The sequence below is a fragment of the Syngnathus typhle genome, linkage group LG3 (assembly GCF_033458585.1).
Source record: "Syngnathus typhle isolate RoL2023-S1 ecotype Sweden linkage group LG3, RoL_Styp_1.0, whole genome shotgun sequence".
Lineage (NCBI taxonomy): Eukaryota > Metazoa > Chordata > Actinopteri > Syngnathiformes > Syngnathidae > Syngnathus > Syngnathus typhle.
In genome coordinates, this window is record NC_083740.1 from 4624180 (window position 1) to 4637935 (window position 13756).

Below are 13756 nucleotides of genomic sequence, written 5' to 3' on the forward strand. Positions count from 1 at the left end.
ATGACGCCAGATCAACCAATGAGATCACTTGTCAAAGTGACGGATGGAACTAGGGTAGAATAAATAACACACGATTTAAATTTCAATAGATTGTTTATGCGTATTAAAAAACAATTTATAAAGTTAACCATAAAAACAATGACAATAATTCACACACAATTATAAAATGTTATCCTATCCCCAAAGTACCTTATTAATCATTAGAACATTTTTTTAAAATAGTTGAGTTTCTTTGCAATAAAATAATTCTAGTCCGAGGAATATCAGTTGAGCATTTTTCTCTAACAGAAAGAAACTCGCAGATGTAGAAAGTGCAAAATGAAAGATAAGTTCAAATAAAACGTGTCAAAACACAAACGTGCATTAAAGCTACCACTCTTTTGGGAAATTGAAGAAGGGAAAGTCCTATTAACATAATAAATCCAAAACTGTTCATACTTAATTGCATCAATCAAACCCCTAATTTGTGCCAACATCGCCCTCTGTCGTCCAAACTGTTTATAATTTCCCAACGGCCTGGAACAAACTCTGACATCACATAAAATCTACTATAGACACGTTTGCACTCAATTTGTACATTCCTATTTTTAGTTGTGTTATTGCAAAGTGTTTTGGAAGAGAATTGAGAAGTCAGTCTTGAGCATCCATTTTGTTTGCATATACACTCTTTTCCTGAAAGCAGAAATCTTAAGGGTCAGGGTAGTGCTCCGCTGAAGGTGACGATGGGCAGACAGAGGAGCGAGCAGAAGGTCGGGTGCAGGGGCTGAATTTGGGCCGACATTTGGGCCTGCCGCTGCCTCCAATCTGAAGAGCTGTCGGGTTTGGAGCACAGGGAGATGTCGCACCTAAACGGCAGAGAGACAAAAATTCGAGACGAGTGCAATCCTCTCATTTGAGTTCGGATTAGCCATATTGTGACGCCTATATCCAATTTCACCGGTGCTGTTCTTACCTGATGACACTTTGTAGTACCTTCTTCTCATCCTGGTCCAGACAGACGGCAAAGGTGGTGTCTGCAGCACCGCAGACCTGCACCTTGTCCACCTTCATCTCAGTCAAGCTCAGGTGCTAATCATAAAAGACATGTTATTGCGTAAGCGATTAATTTGCGGCTCACTGTGATGACTCGCTCACCAAGCTCTTCTTGCTTTTCCCATTCTGTCTCTTTAGAACCTCGGTCATGCTGAGTTGCAGGCACTCCAGCTGCGAGTCTAACAGTGGGACACATTTAGAAGCATATTCTGAGGTTGAAAAGGCTCAGAAAAAAATCGATTTGTTTCTCAACACAACCCACCTAACTCTTCAGGATTCCTGCAGGCTTTAGTCAAGTTGACTGAAGTGCACATTTTCGATTCTCTTCTGCACTGACTCCTCCCACTTATCACGACCTAAGCAGCATAAAAAAAATCCTATTAAATCATATATTATATTCTTGATTTTTATCATTTAAAATTATTGTGTCATTTATATTAAAATCTATTATTTGGAGCTAAAGTGATATCTAATGACAATATAGAGAAAAGAGTGATATTAGAAATGCAGGAAGACTTTTTAAATCGTAAACAACATACTTGATTGTACATGATGTCGAGCTTTAAAGGCACAGCTTCTCGGTCACCATCGATACCAAACCGTTTGCTGGCCGTGCCTGTGTGAGAGAAATTATATTCAGACAGTCATAAAGAGAAAAACAGAATCTACTGTTATCACAAAAAGAGTAAACACAATGATGTAATGTGAAGCATTTTTTAGAGCAAACAAACAACACAGCATTGTTCTCTTGTTTGTCTACATGTGTTGCTCCACCATTTGTGTTTAGATAGGCTTCCTTTTTAATGCCGTGCCTTTTAATAACGATTAGCATGTCAATGGATTTTTCACATTGCGTGTTAACATTCGGCAAACGTGTCACTTGATGAGGGTGACTCATGAAGCAAAATAAATCCTATTTTAACAAATCAACTCCAGCTCCTTTTACTTCCGCACGCAAATGAGAAGTGTCAGCTACAAACACAACGAGACAAATGTTGATCTGCTGAAATTTGCCACGTTTGGGCTTGTCGTAACAACCCGTCCTGTATTGAACAACATTATTCTTCCGCTCACCCATTGCCTTGATGGCTCTGGTCCCGGCAGTGTGACCCAACTCGAGGGAATAGACAAACACCTCCGTCCGTCTTTCGCCACTGGCTAACGTCAACTGCGAGACAGCAAAATGGAGTTGAAATGCAAAAGCAGACGCCTCCGATGGATACTTTTTTCCAGTGCTTCCAGGTTCATGCAAATATTCCATATAAAGTGTCAAACCTCAGCTTGGTAGAGTTGGATCAGAGCCGGCCGTGTTGCGTAACGGCAATAGTAAAGGACCAGGTCGGCGAGAATCGGGAGTCGATGTTCGTATGAGCTGTCGTACGACTCTGACTCAGTCTTGGATGTTTGCTTTTGGATGGAATGTTTATTTTTAAATCAGTGAAAAAAATAAATAAATAGCAGAGTAGGTGGTTTGTACCTGACAGACGATATTGGCGGGTAACTTAAGCAGGCTGAGAGTGTTTCTTTGGTACCAGGGATCCAGCATCCCGAGGAGATGGGCCACGTCATTAGTGCTATCTTCTGTTCCATTAAGATTGACGACCTCCTGTTGAGTAAAAAAAGTCTTCAATGACCTATTGCAACCAGAACTGTGGGAGAGTTAAAGACTTCTACTTACATTGATTCCTTGAGATGTGGGAGAAGTGAGATAAGCTGCTGAGTCTCTCTTAACAGGCACGAAGTAGAACTGAATTTTGAAGACTTGGCTGAGACGAGGACGAGCGCTTTCTTTTTGTCTCAGGCTGTTGTAGGCCCGCGCCAACTTGCCGGCGACCTGATCGGCGCCGAACACCACCACCCTCAGCGTGTCGTTCTGCTCGTCCTGGTCGCAGCTGAGGATGGGTCGCCTTCTGAAGCAAACCTGCCGGACGGTCCGAGAGAACTGAGAACTGAAAACTGACGGAACCTGAGAGGATGACGGCTCGGGACTACGAAGTTGCACGTGGTGAGGTAGCGAGTTGGAACGGATCTCCCGCAATACTGACAAGTCTTTGGATTCCGTGTATCCCAAACTTTTAGCGCGGTTTAGCGACCTCTTGGGCTTCCGTAGGAGGCGGTACAAGTGCTGGCTGAGCCGAGCCGAAGACTTGGCCGACTTGGGTGAGCCGACGGAGTCGTCGGAATCCTCGAAAAAGTCACTGTCCGCTCCGGAGTTGAACGAGGGAGCGTAAGACTCCGACACAGTGGACAAGGTGTCGTGGCCCTCGTCGTCCTCAATGTCCGCCTCGTCCTCATCCTCCTTTGGTTGTTCCCCGGTGGACAAATTTTGCCGCTCGTCCTCCAGAAGGGTGTGTAAGACGTCTGCGGGTATCAAATGAATCACATTAGTAACCATCTTTTCATTTCCTTAGCAATTGCCCTCATTAGTGACCCCTGTGAGGCGGATACAAGACGTGAGATATATACCGTATTTTCCGCACCATAAGGCGCACCAAAAAACCTCCAATATTCCCAAAAGCTGACAGTGTGCCTTATAATCAGGTGCGGCTTATATATGGACCAATATTGAGCCCTTACAGCAGGCATGACCAAAGTCCGGCCCATATATCTTAATATATGGACAAAGTTTTACGATGGGCCATTCATTGAAGGTGCGCCTTATAATCCGGTGTGCCTTATAGTGCAGAAAATACGGTATTTATATTGATTTTACCAAAGTTATCTTTTTCCCAGTGGAACACGCGACACTTGGCTGAGGGGATTGGGAACGTCTGTAGCATTCCTGTTTCAAAAACAGAAATAACAGTAACACATCACGACGGTGCCATTGGCAATTTTTGAAAAACATTTGAGTACCATCACAATTCCTTTTGCTGGATGAAGGGATGCTCAGTCTCTCCCTCAGTTCCTCCAATTCCCGCATCACATGGTCACGCCCGTCCAGAGGAGAACTCATGGCTGCAGCTGTCTCTAACGCACCACTGACCACGGAGAACATCTCCCTCAGTTCCTCGGCTGATTTTGCCTGCACGTTCGGTAACAATATTGAATATTTCATGTCAATGAAGCTCAGTGAATTCCCACTTCAAAAAAAATGGTATAATAGTATTTGTGCGTGAGAACATACTTGCAAGACTCCGTGAATATCACAGAGGGGATATTTGGTCCCAAGTGTGGACTGGAAGGCATGTTTGATGAGCGTAATGAAGGTATCTTTTTCCGGGTGCTGAACGCAACTCAGCTGCTCGGCCACTGACACAAAGTCAGCAGGCAACTCGCTCGGGTTCATCAGCAGAACCGTCCTGCGGAATCAATTCAAATATTATTTACAATCGGACGTCGTGTATCTTCATGACAGCAAACAACATACACGGTCTTGGAGGATTGACAGCTGAGGTTCAGGTCTTGTTCTTCTCTCACCAGTCTCTGAAAGGAAATCCCTTTGAGGAAGAGAAAGCCACATCAGGACACTATTTTGATATCACCTCACGAACAGAGCCGCCATTTTAAAAGCGCACAACACACCCGGCGCCTTGATCTCCAGCTCGAGCGTGGAGAGCAGATGTCGACACACGCCGCAGTACGGTTCGGGCCACGTGAGGAAAGTACTGAACACCTCCATAGCGTTCTGGAGTAGCTCCATATCTGGAGGACAGTATGGCGTCTGGCAGAAAATGGAAAAGATCGAGTAGAGCGGACTAGCGTGTGGTATCTGCCCGGTGAGCAGAACGTGAAGAGATGATGGGTTCTTAGCAGAAAGATTTGTACCTGCAGCAGTGTGGAGGTGAACATGATGGCAAGCGGCGCCACTAGTTGGTAATGACGATTCTCCTGGACCTGCGCACAAGGACACACACTCGCTCACTAGTTGTCAGAGAATTTGTGAGTATTGTGTTGGACCATCCTAACCTCTTTGGTCTTCCTCAGGATCTGCTGCAAGAGGATGATGGAGTTGTCTGGGTCTCTCTTGACCACTTCCTCCAGGCTCCAGCGATTCATTGACTGGCCCACGGAGCACATCAGCACTGGAACACAACACACAGAACCCAGTTGTTGGATTTTTTGGACGTCTAGATGGCAGTGAATGAGTTAAGAATGACGTGGGAAACCTAAACACACACTTCTCGTCAGCACCACTTCCTCCCAGATGTCAAGCCACACAACTTCCTCTCACACCCAATTCAAGCCTGTTTTTTTTTTGCTTCGAAGGATCTCTTAGTCCACAAAACAATTACTACAACGCAAAACAATTCTTCCGAAAAAAAACAATGACAATTCATCGTGTGTTTCCTTCTGGGGATGGGTGGAAAAAAAAAAAAAATCATCCATCCATTCATTTTCTCTCCCGCTTGTCCCCAGCCTGGCACTCTTCTTGGAAATGTTTCAGCTGGTTTTATCATTTTGAGATGTTTAAGATACAAAAGCCAATTGCCAGGCTGTTGATTGCATTCGATACTTCATATAAAAATCTCACAAATAAGTTTGCTGGTTTCGAACAAGAGTTCTTACCATCCCACCGGTGAGCTGCTTTGGGACTGCATCCCAGCCCATCCAGACATTGGTCCAGAGCGTGACGGATCCTGTCCTCCGTGCAAGAGGTGTGCTGCATGTTGCCTCACGCCAATAATCGTGATTAATTACGGAGATACGATCCAACAGACAGCAGCCGAGCCATTCATCTCTTCTCTGGTAGATGTGCGTGCTACTTCCTCACATGACACACAGCAGCACACTGTCAATGTATTGAAAGACAGAAAAAGGGGATGTTTTTCATTTTCAATCACACGGCAATGCTTGTGCGGCTGCTGTTTTGGTGTGATCGTTCCGGAAGAAAGAAAAAAATATATATATCACGTGATGTGGAAAAACAGCAGTAAAATTAGCAGTGACAGAGAAAGTTTGACAAAAGAAACGTAGCGATATTTGTGGATTTTAAACAGCAATGCATTGGGAAACAAGTTCCAAATCATCTTTTTTTTTTTTTTAAATGTATGAAAGAGTCATTCATCTGTTCCAAGAGCCGACAGAACAGCCCCCCCAAGCGCATAATTAAATAGAACGCCAAGAAACAATTCATCCCTGCGTGATATGGACAGCAGGGGGCAGTATAATAGCCATGCAGACGAAAAGTTTCACAGCGCAGTTTCGAGCTCAATAAAGTGCAATACGTTATTCTTGTCGATAAGATATGCCTAAATGTTTGTTTATATGTACACAAGAGGATTTGGACCGTTCTGAAAAAAGCTGTAAACAATGACTCCGTGATTAAAAAAGTGACTGATTGTTGAATTTTGACAGCTCTATTTTAATGGCGTGTCACAGTTTCACTCATTTAACAAAACTATAACAGAGAAAGGAGTACTGCAGTACGGTAAATACTTTGTGGGGCGTTTCCATGGCAACACAATACATGGCGCATATGTACAATAGGTTGAATCCGAATTGAGTCGCACCAAATACTTCCTTCGGTGTAAAAGAGGATATTGCTTTTTCAAGGTTTTCCATTTTAGAGCATTTAAACTTCTCAAATTTCAACACACACACACACACACACACACACACACAGACAGAGCGAGTGGGCAAAAACTAACACACAAGAGGAAGACCAGAAACAAGGTCAAGGGGTGGAGGATAAAAAGAAAGACGCAAAATGACGTCCGACATTGACAACATCTAGTGTCCAATCAGATTGCTCCGATGTTATTTTACTCACAGGTCTATTCCCATGGGATGCAGAGAAACAAATGATTTCCAATCACTCGCAGTGATTGAAAGCAAACATGGCTATACGCCCTTGTATTATTCATTTTGTAGAATGTCGCAACTGTGCGATGACTATGAGAACATTTCCCAAGAGGATGCTGTCGCTTGGTGTCAACAGGGTGACTTCCCTTTTGTTGTCTTTTTGAACAAATGATGCATGTATCATAATATTTAGAGAAATTTAGAAAGGGTATCGAATGCCACGTTTTCATGGCAATTTTTCTCCTTGAGGTGACAGCGGATCAGGCTTTTTTTGCTTCTTCATGCTCACTACAAATATGAAAGCATTTCCTCTGAAAATCCTCTATGGACATTCATGGTCAATGTACCGTTTTTTTCCATGTATAATGCGCAAAATGTAACTAATTTATTGTCCTAAAATTTGGGGTGCGCATCATACATGGGTACAGGCTTTTTTCCAGCATCGACATGCCATTTTTAGGGTGCGTATTATACATGGGTGCGCATTATACATGGAAAAAAACGGTAATCTTCTAAAGGTGGTCTTAGCTTGAGCAGAGCGGCCAATGGCGTGGAACTCTTCTCTCAAAGCTGGCACCTTCACCTGTGCTTCTTTCTCATGCCCCTCCCCTCAATGGCTTCCTCCTCCATCTCTTCACATCTGACGGTCCCATTACCAACGGCTTCCTGACGGGAAGCGCGACTTCCCATGTTGAGCCGAGGAAGCAGGTGCCTCCCCATTGTTGTGGTGTGATCCAACGCTCAGGTTTACTCCCACAGACTAAAGGAGGAGAGAAGAGGGACCAACAGGGAGTTTCCTTGAGATTGAACGACTTCAATCTTATATAGCGATACTTCAATTCACCGTAGGATGGATGGCGTCCACCGAGCTGCCCATTCGAAAACGAGACCTCCCAGAGGGGAAAAAAAGCCGAGAGATCAATCTCAAGGTCACGCAGTTGCTGAACGTTTGCACCCACACCTCTGATCCAACTTGCGTATGTGTCTGTGAGGAGACTCTCATGACATCAATTTGTTTTGACTGCACGCTTCCCGTAGGACGGTGTAATGGTCCGGCGTCCAAATACTTTTGTCGACACCATTGCATTCGTCGAAATAGGACAATCAGCCCCCGGCGTCGAGCTATGTCTCAACAACTTGTGTAGAAGATGGAGACATGATTCCGAAGAAAAATGGATGATTCCCTTCCTGAGGCTGAGCCGGAAGCGTCTGTCGTCATGGGCCAACCGTTGCAGTACGCAAAGGTTTTAAAAAGGTGCCGACGGTCGGCGCAATAATCTCCCTAAAAAGCCGTCTTACGTATGGAATGACAAAATAGTCGATATTTATCGAGCGCTGTTATATTGTTTGCCTACGTGTGCTGCTCCACCCTTTGTGTTCATGGAGAACTCACCCTGGTTGACAAGTATTTATAATATCTACGGGCGTACTAAACGGGCATCAAAAAGGGAGGCGTCTGTCGGAATAAAAACACAACAACCCAAAACCTCCATCCATAGCCCCACGTAGAGCAAAACCATTTTCAGGGCCATCGAAAGTCGGTGTTCTATCTCCGCTTCGGGTATGCTTCTATCTAGAAACGTGCTTGAAAACAACACACGAGTCCGCGTCGTGCCATTCCAAATCAAACACGTACGCATCCTGATTGATTGATTGATTGTACATACTTAAAACATAAAAAGATAAAAAAATCTAACAAAAAACACTTTAAAGTGCCATATAAGTCCGTGAAGCAAACAATAAACCGACAAACTGAAGAAAAAAAACAAAAACAAAGAATGCTTGAAAAGGAGTAGGGGGAAGCATAGCTTTTTAGATTCCTCCCCCGTTCTCATTTTATCCATTCAGGAACACAAGTAGATATACTTTCAAAGTTATTTTTCCGTTTCATTTATGCTTCTGTGGAGTCATTTTTAGTCCTTGTACCCGCTAATCAACCTATTTTTGCACTTTCTTTTTAAACTGGTGAATATTTGGACTTTGCTTGAGTTCCTCAGACTGTTCCTGAGTTTGAGCCCGGTTATAGTTATACCGAAACTTTTGATCTTACCTGCAATCTAGTGTCCGGCATCCATCGCGCGCGGCGAGCGTCGCAGAAGAGTGCCAGACTGAGGCTCCCTCCGCGAGCCGCCGAGAAGGGGCTCCAGCTCAGGAGAAGAAAGACGCGCATGGGACCGCTCTCTGCTTCGTCGCACGAACCGGAAGAAGCATACTGCATGAGCGAGATGCATGCGAGCACAAAGAGGGAAGGCTGACACTCATTTTGAAAGGGTACAGGAAGTGATTCATCTGCTTGACGAGTTTCTTGCACACACCTGATTGCTTGGTTTGGTTCACCGTTTCAAGTAATGCTGAGTGAAAACTTCGGATAACTTGAAATGACATTTTTTCTTTGGTCCCACTTATACAATTACAGCAAAGTCACTGGTCAAGCCACAAGACAAATTTAACTTTTGTTTTGCCAGGATAAAAACGAAGGAAAATCTGGATTCGCAGAATCGAAATTCAACTTCACCTTTCGCCATTTACGAATGAGCTCATTCAAACAAACAAGGATTGATCATTTTATTGATTATAGGGGGGGGGGGGGGGGGTAGTGAAGCATCATCAATCGAAAGCAAAATGCCCATACAGTGGCAAACCTAAGCCAAAAATTAATGATTAAATGCGCCTACAGTGAGTGGCAAAGGTAAGCTTAATCAACGACTAAATACGCCTAGTGGCAAAACTGAACTAAATGCACCTACAGTGGGAAATGTAAGCTTAATGACTAAATGCGCCTATAGTGGCAAATCAATGGCAGAATGCATGCAGGGGTCAATCAATGGCTGGCGGTCACTTTTTCTCCCTCCGCCTTCGGCTTGCTATCTTCTAGGCGGCCAGCTGAAGCAGCAGATGCACCAGGGTGACCGTCACCAGCAGAGCAGGTGAGTAGGACAGGATGCCGCCGCCGCTGCCGTCGCCGCCGCTGCCGCCGCCGCCGCCCAAATCGGTACTGTTGATGCTGCTGCCTCCGCCGCCGCCCTGTGGCTTTTTGGGGCCGCCGCCGCCCGTACTGATTCCTGACACACCTGAATGGGAGAATAGCAATTGGAAAAGGTCAGGTGGCAACGTTTGAACTTGCCGCACACTTTTGCGCGCAGTACTGCGAGTGCGGTTTGTAAAACAAAAAGTGCTGCTGAATGGGCTTGCTTATTGGTTGGTTTCCACTGTCAATAAAATGCAAAATGTTTTCGGGTCAATCAAAGCTTTTCGGCTCTCGTAGCAGTGAGTGGATCGTCCTGCAACATCAAACTCACCCGGAACGCTGACAGCGAAGGACACAGTCTTGCCGTTGTAGGTGGCCGTGTAGGTTCCCACGTCGGCTGCTGTTAGGCCCGGGAGTTTCAGACCTTCACGCTTTTCCCCTACTTCCTCCTTGCCTACGGGGAGATTGCCGCCCTGTTTCTCCCATTTGACTTCAGAACCAGTAACTGTGTCTGAGATTCTCAATTTGAGTTTTTGTCCCAGCTCGGCCTTGCACTCCACGTTGTCGGCCGCGGTGCCAAAGCAGTCGGCCACTGCCAGCACAAGAAAAGCAGATGTACATTCTGGTAACACGGGCTGGATTGTGAGTGTACATTTAGCAAAATGTTTGGTAATCATTTGGCTAAGGTGCTGTCATGTGCACCTTCTTGTTTTTCTGACTTGCTCTTTTGTGGCTTGCCAGGAGAATCCAAGCCTGCAAATGTGTGTGCGCGCGTGCGTGATTGTGCCTATGTCAATATATGGTGCGCAAAAAGCTTTCGCGTGGCGAGCGGCTTTCCTGCAACATCAAACCTTGGACGGAAAACTTTTCATCTTCTGAGGTGCTGGGGCCGCCCGTGAACTCTGCCTCGTCATTGTCGTCCAGGTTGTTGATCTTCAGGATAGCCTCGGTGACTGGACCGTACTTGCCCCCATTGGCCGTAATTGCGCCCCCCGCTTTCTTCCAGCTGTTACCTTCTCCTGTGAGTCCCAATTCGATGCTGCCACCCGGCTTGCCCTGGCACAGGGCTGCTGTGTTTGTGTCACCCAAGCAGTCCACCGCTGCCAGCACAAGAAAAGCAGAATCACTCACTCTGGTCTGTGCGCAAAGTACATTGGAGCAAAGACTGTGGCGCTAAGTGGACCCTTTGAAAAGGACGCCGAGATGTTTTGCTATGTGGGTCAAATTTTGGACATTTTTCTCCAACTTTTCTCCTGAGCATAAGAGAATTTTGCAAACGCAGTTTCCCTGTGTGGAGTGTGTGCGTGTTGTCCCTGTGCGCGCGCCTTCTCCTCCCACATTCTAAAAACATGCGTGTGCCCTGTGCGAAGGAAATGGTGCGCAAGAAGCTTTTGTGTGGCCAGCGGCTTTCCTGCAACATCTAACCTTGGACCAGGAACTTTTCGTTGCCGCCGGCCGTGTACTCTCCCTCGTCGTCGTCTGCCAGGGCCTTGATCTTCAGAGACTTTTCACTTGGCTTTGCTTCGTATTTAGCAGTTGCTGTGTTGACTGGGTCAGTCCCCTTCTTCCAGGATGTTACTGTGCCTGTGACTTTCAATGTGACGTCTTCTCCCTTCTTGCGCTTGCACGTCACAGCTGTGCCAGCAGCGTTGCCATTGCAAACGGCTCCTGTCTCCGCTGCTGCTGCCAGCACTACAAAAGCAGAAGAGGGCAAAGTATATCATCACTCACTCACTCACTCAGGTCTGGGTCCAAAGTACACATTTGAGAAAAGACTGTTGCTATTTGCCGTTTTCATTTCTGAATATTCCTTTAGCCATCGTCAATTGTTGTCTTTGGAATTACGTTACAGGGCTGGATCCAAATTGTAATCCGTCATGTGTAAGCACCAATTTAATTTGTCTTTCTTATTTTGTTTTCTACAAGTAGTTTGCAACGTTTTGTTTCAAATGGGCTTTCTTTGAAATATTTTTGATATTTGAACGTCATGTTCTGTTTGTCAATACAAAATGTGATTCCCTTTGTTTCTGTATTTTTTAGTTGTTTTTTTACTCTATACTGTTTGCAATGAAAGTTACCATAAGTGTTTTTCAATCTTTTTTTAAATAGGCTTTCTTTGAAACCAAGGTAACGTGTTTTATTATGTTAAAAAAATGCCATGTTCTGTTTGAAAATGCAAAATGTGATTACCCTTTTTTCTTTTAAAAAAGATCTAAATCTATTCTATGTAGTGTACACCATTTGTGATGAAAGTCGTTTGAAATGTTTTGAAACCAAGGTAACACTTGGATTATTAAAAAACCCCAAAACAAAACACCTTTTAAACCGCAAACTGATTTCCTTTTTTGTTTGGAAAAAATCTTAATTTATTCTTTATAGTGTATAGCGTTTGCAATAAAAGTGGTTTGAAATGTATTCTTTTATTTCTTTGAAACCAAGGTAATATCCCAAAAACGCCATGTTTTGTTTGAAAATGCGAAATGTGATTGCCTTTAATCATTTCGGAAAAAAAAGAAAAAAATCTGAATTTATTCTTGACAGTGGATACCGTTTGCAATGAAAGTTTCCATGAGTGGTTTTGAATGTTATTTTCGTTTAAAGGCTTTCTTCGAAATCAAGGTAACATTTTGATTAACTATATTAAAAAAAAAAAAAAAAAAAAAACACCACGTTCAGTTTCAAAATGGAAAATGTGATTCCTTAGACTGTTGGGGAAATCAAGTCTGAATTCATTCTTTTTTAAGAGTATATAGTTTGCATAAAAGTTTTTTTTTTTTTTTTAAATAGGCTTTCTTTGAAATCAAGGTAACGTGTTCGCTATCTTCAAAAAGCGCCACGTTCTCTTTAAGGATGCAACATTGATTTCAATTTGTTAACAAAAATCCGAATTTATTCTTTATAGTGTATAAGTGAAGTGCTGTGGCAGAGAAAAAGCAAGGCGCGCGCGCACACAACAAAAGCGTCGTCTCCTAAATCCAGTTTTATTCATGCGCCTAAAAGCTTGCGCAAAATGGTTAGCAACATAGTAATTGAATTCAACGGCCTTACCTTGCCCAAATTGCTCGCTGTACACGAGCACCAAGCACAGCAGCTTGGAGAAGTTCATCTTCTTTCGAGGATGACTAGGAAGGGAGGGAGCGTACGGACCTGATGGTGCTGGTGCTGGAGCTGGAGGCGCGTGAAGAGGTGCGAGCAGGCGAATCCACTGAACCAAACGAGCCGAAATAAACACAGCGAGCGAGCGAGCTTCCTATAAAGCGCTCAATCGCCGTCATCTTCAATGGCGCTTCGAAAGTTTGCACATTTGTTGCTCGTTCATTGGCTGCATTTGGGAACTTTATGACGAGTGCGTGCGTGCGTGCTACACGTACGCAAAAGCGGCCGCGTATTACGCGTAACCTTACATAACGCCCTTTGTCTTACGCCATAGAGCTCCTTTAAGTCTTTACGGAATGTCATCACTGTTGCGTCTCTGGGTCACGACGAGCGGCACTTTTTGTCCTTTCCCAAGTCTTTTCGATTCTTTTCCAACTCCACTGAACATACACAGTGCCGTCCGTCTCCTCGACATCCAAGTACCCCTTATCGCGGTGGCGCCTTACGTGGCAGTAGTAGAAATCGTCGCTACCAAAAAGACATCCAACCTCATTAAGAAATAACTCTAAAAAAATAAAATCACAATGACGACTGTGGACACACACAAAGACCATAAAGGAATGGAACGTCACTGAAATAGCCTCTATGGTTTCACTTGCGTACCATTGGTGGCATGGCTGGTTTTTCTTTCGTGAGATGCAGACATCTTCAGCCCTACATCATTTGGACTAGATTGCGTAAGCAATGCACAGGCCGTTATGCGGAAGCAAATCCTGCAAAAAAACCCGAAACAAGTTTATTGGAACAATAGTGGAGTGGGGATTCAATACGATTTTGTTCTTCCCACTGATTTTCAAGCATGATTGTTGTTGACTAAGAGCAGGCAAACTAAAATGTGGAGTTGATGGGGGGGGG

The 13756-nt window shown here is 44.4% G+C and overlaps 2 protein-coding genes across 2 annotated transcripts; both read right to left on the reverse strand.

Moving 5' to 3' along the window:
• Positions 1-74: 74 nt before the first annotated feature.
• On the reverse strand, positions 75-8988 carry pik3r5 (phosphoinositide-3-kinase, regulatory subunit 5). Its single transcript, XM_061274148.1, has 19 exons — positions 8828-8988; positions 7361-7537; positions 5542-5764; positions 4942-5057; positions 4801-4869; positions 4558-4696; positions 4403-4472; positions 4160-4334; positions 3889-4057; positions 3746-3814; positions 2711-3393; positions 2510-2638; positions 2308-2439; positions 2107-2200; positions 1572-1648; positions 1295-1388; positions 1135-1211; positions 953-1068; positions 75-845 (listed from the first exon to the last, which is right to left on the reverse strand). Exons 3-19 carry the CDS (start codon positions 5639-5641, stop codon positions 695-697), a joined length of 2460 nt encoding a protein of 819 aa, XP_061130132.1. The 5' UTR covers positions 5642-5764; positions 7361-7537; positions 8828-8988; the 3' UTR covers positions 75-694.
• A 340-nt stretch (positions 8989-9328) lies between these two features.
• On the reverse strand, positions 9329-13733 carry LOC133151272 (uncharacterized). Its single transcript, XM_061274158.1, has 5 exons — positions 12794-13733; positions 11171-11437; positions 10597-10845; positions 10077-10337; positions 9329-9848 (listed from the first exon to the last, which is right to left on the reverse strand). The coding sequence occupies exons 1-5, from the start codon at positions 12849-12851 to the stop codon at positions 9649-9651; spliced, it is 1035 nt and encodes a 344-aa protein (XP_061130142.1). The 5' UTR covers positions 12852-13733; the 3' UTR covers positions 9329-9648.
• Positions 13734-13756: the final 23 nt, after the last annotated feature.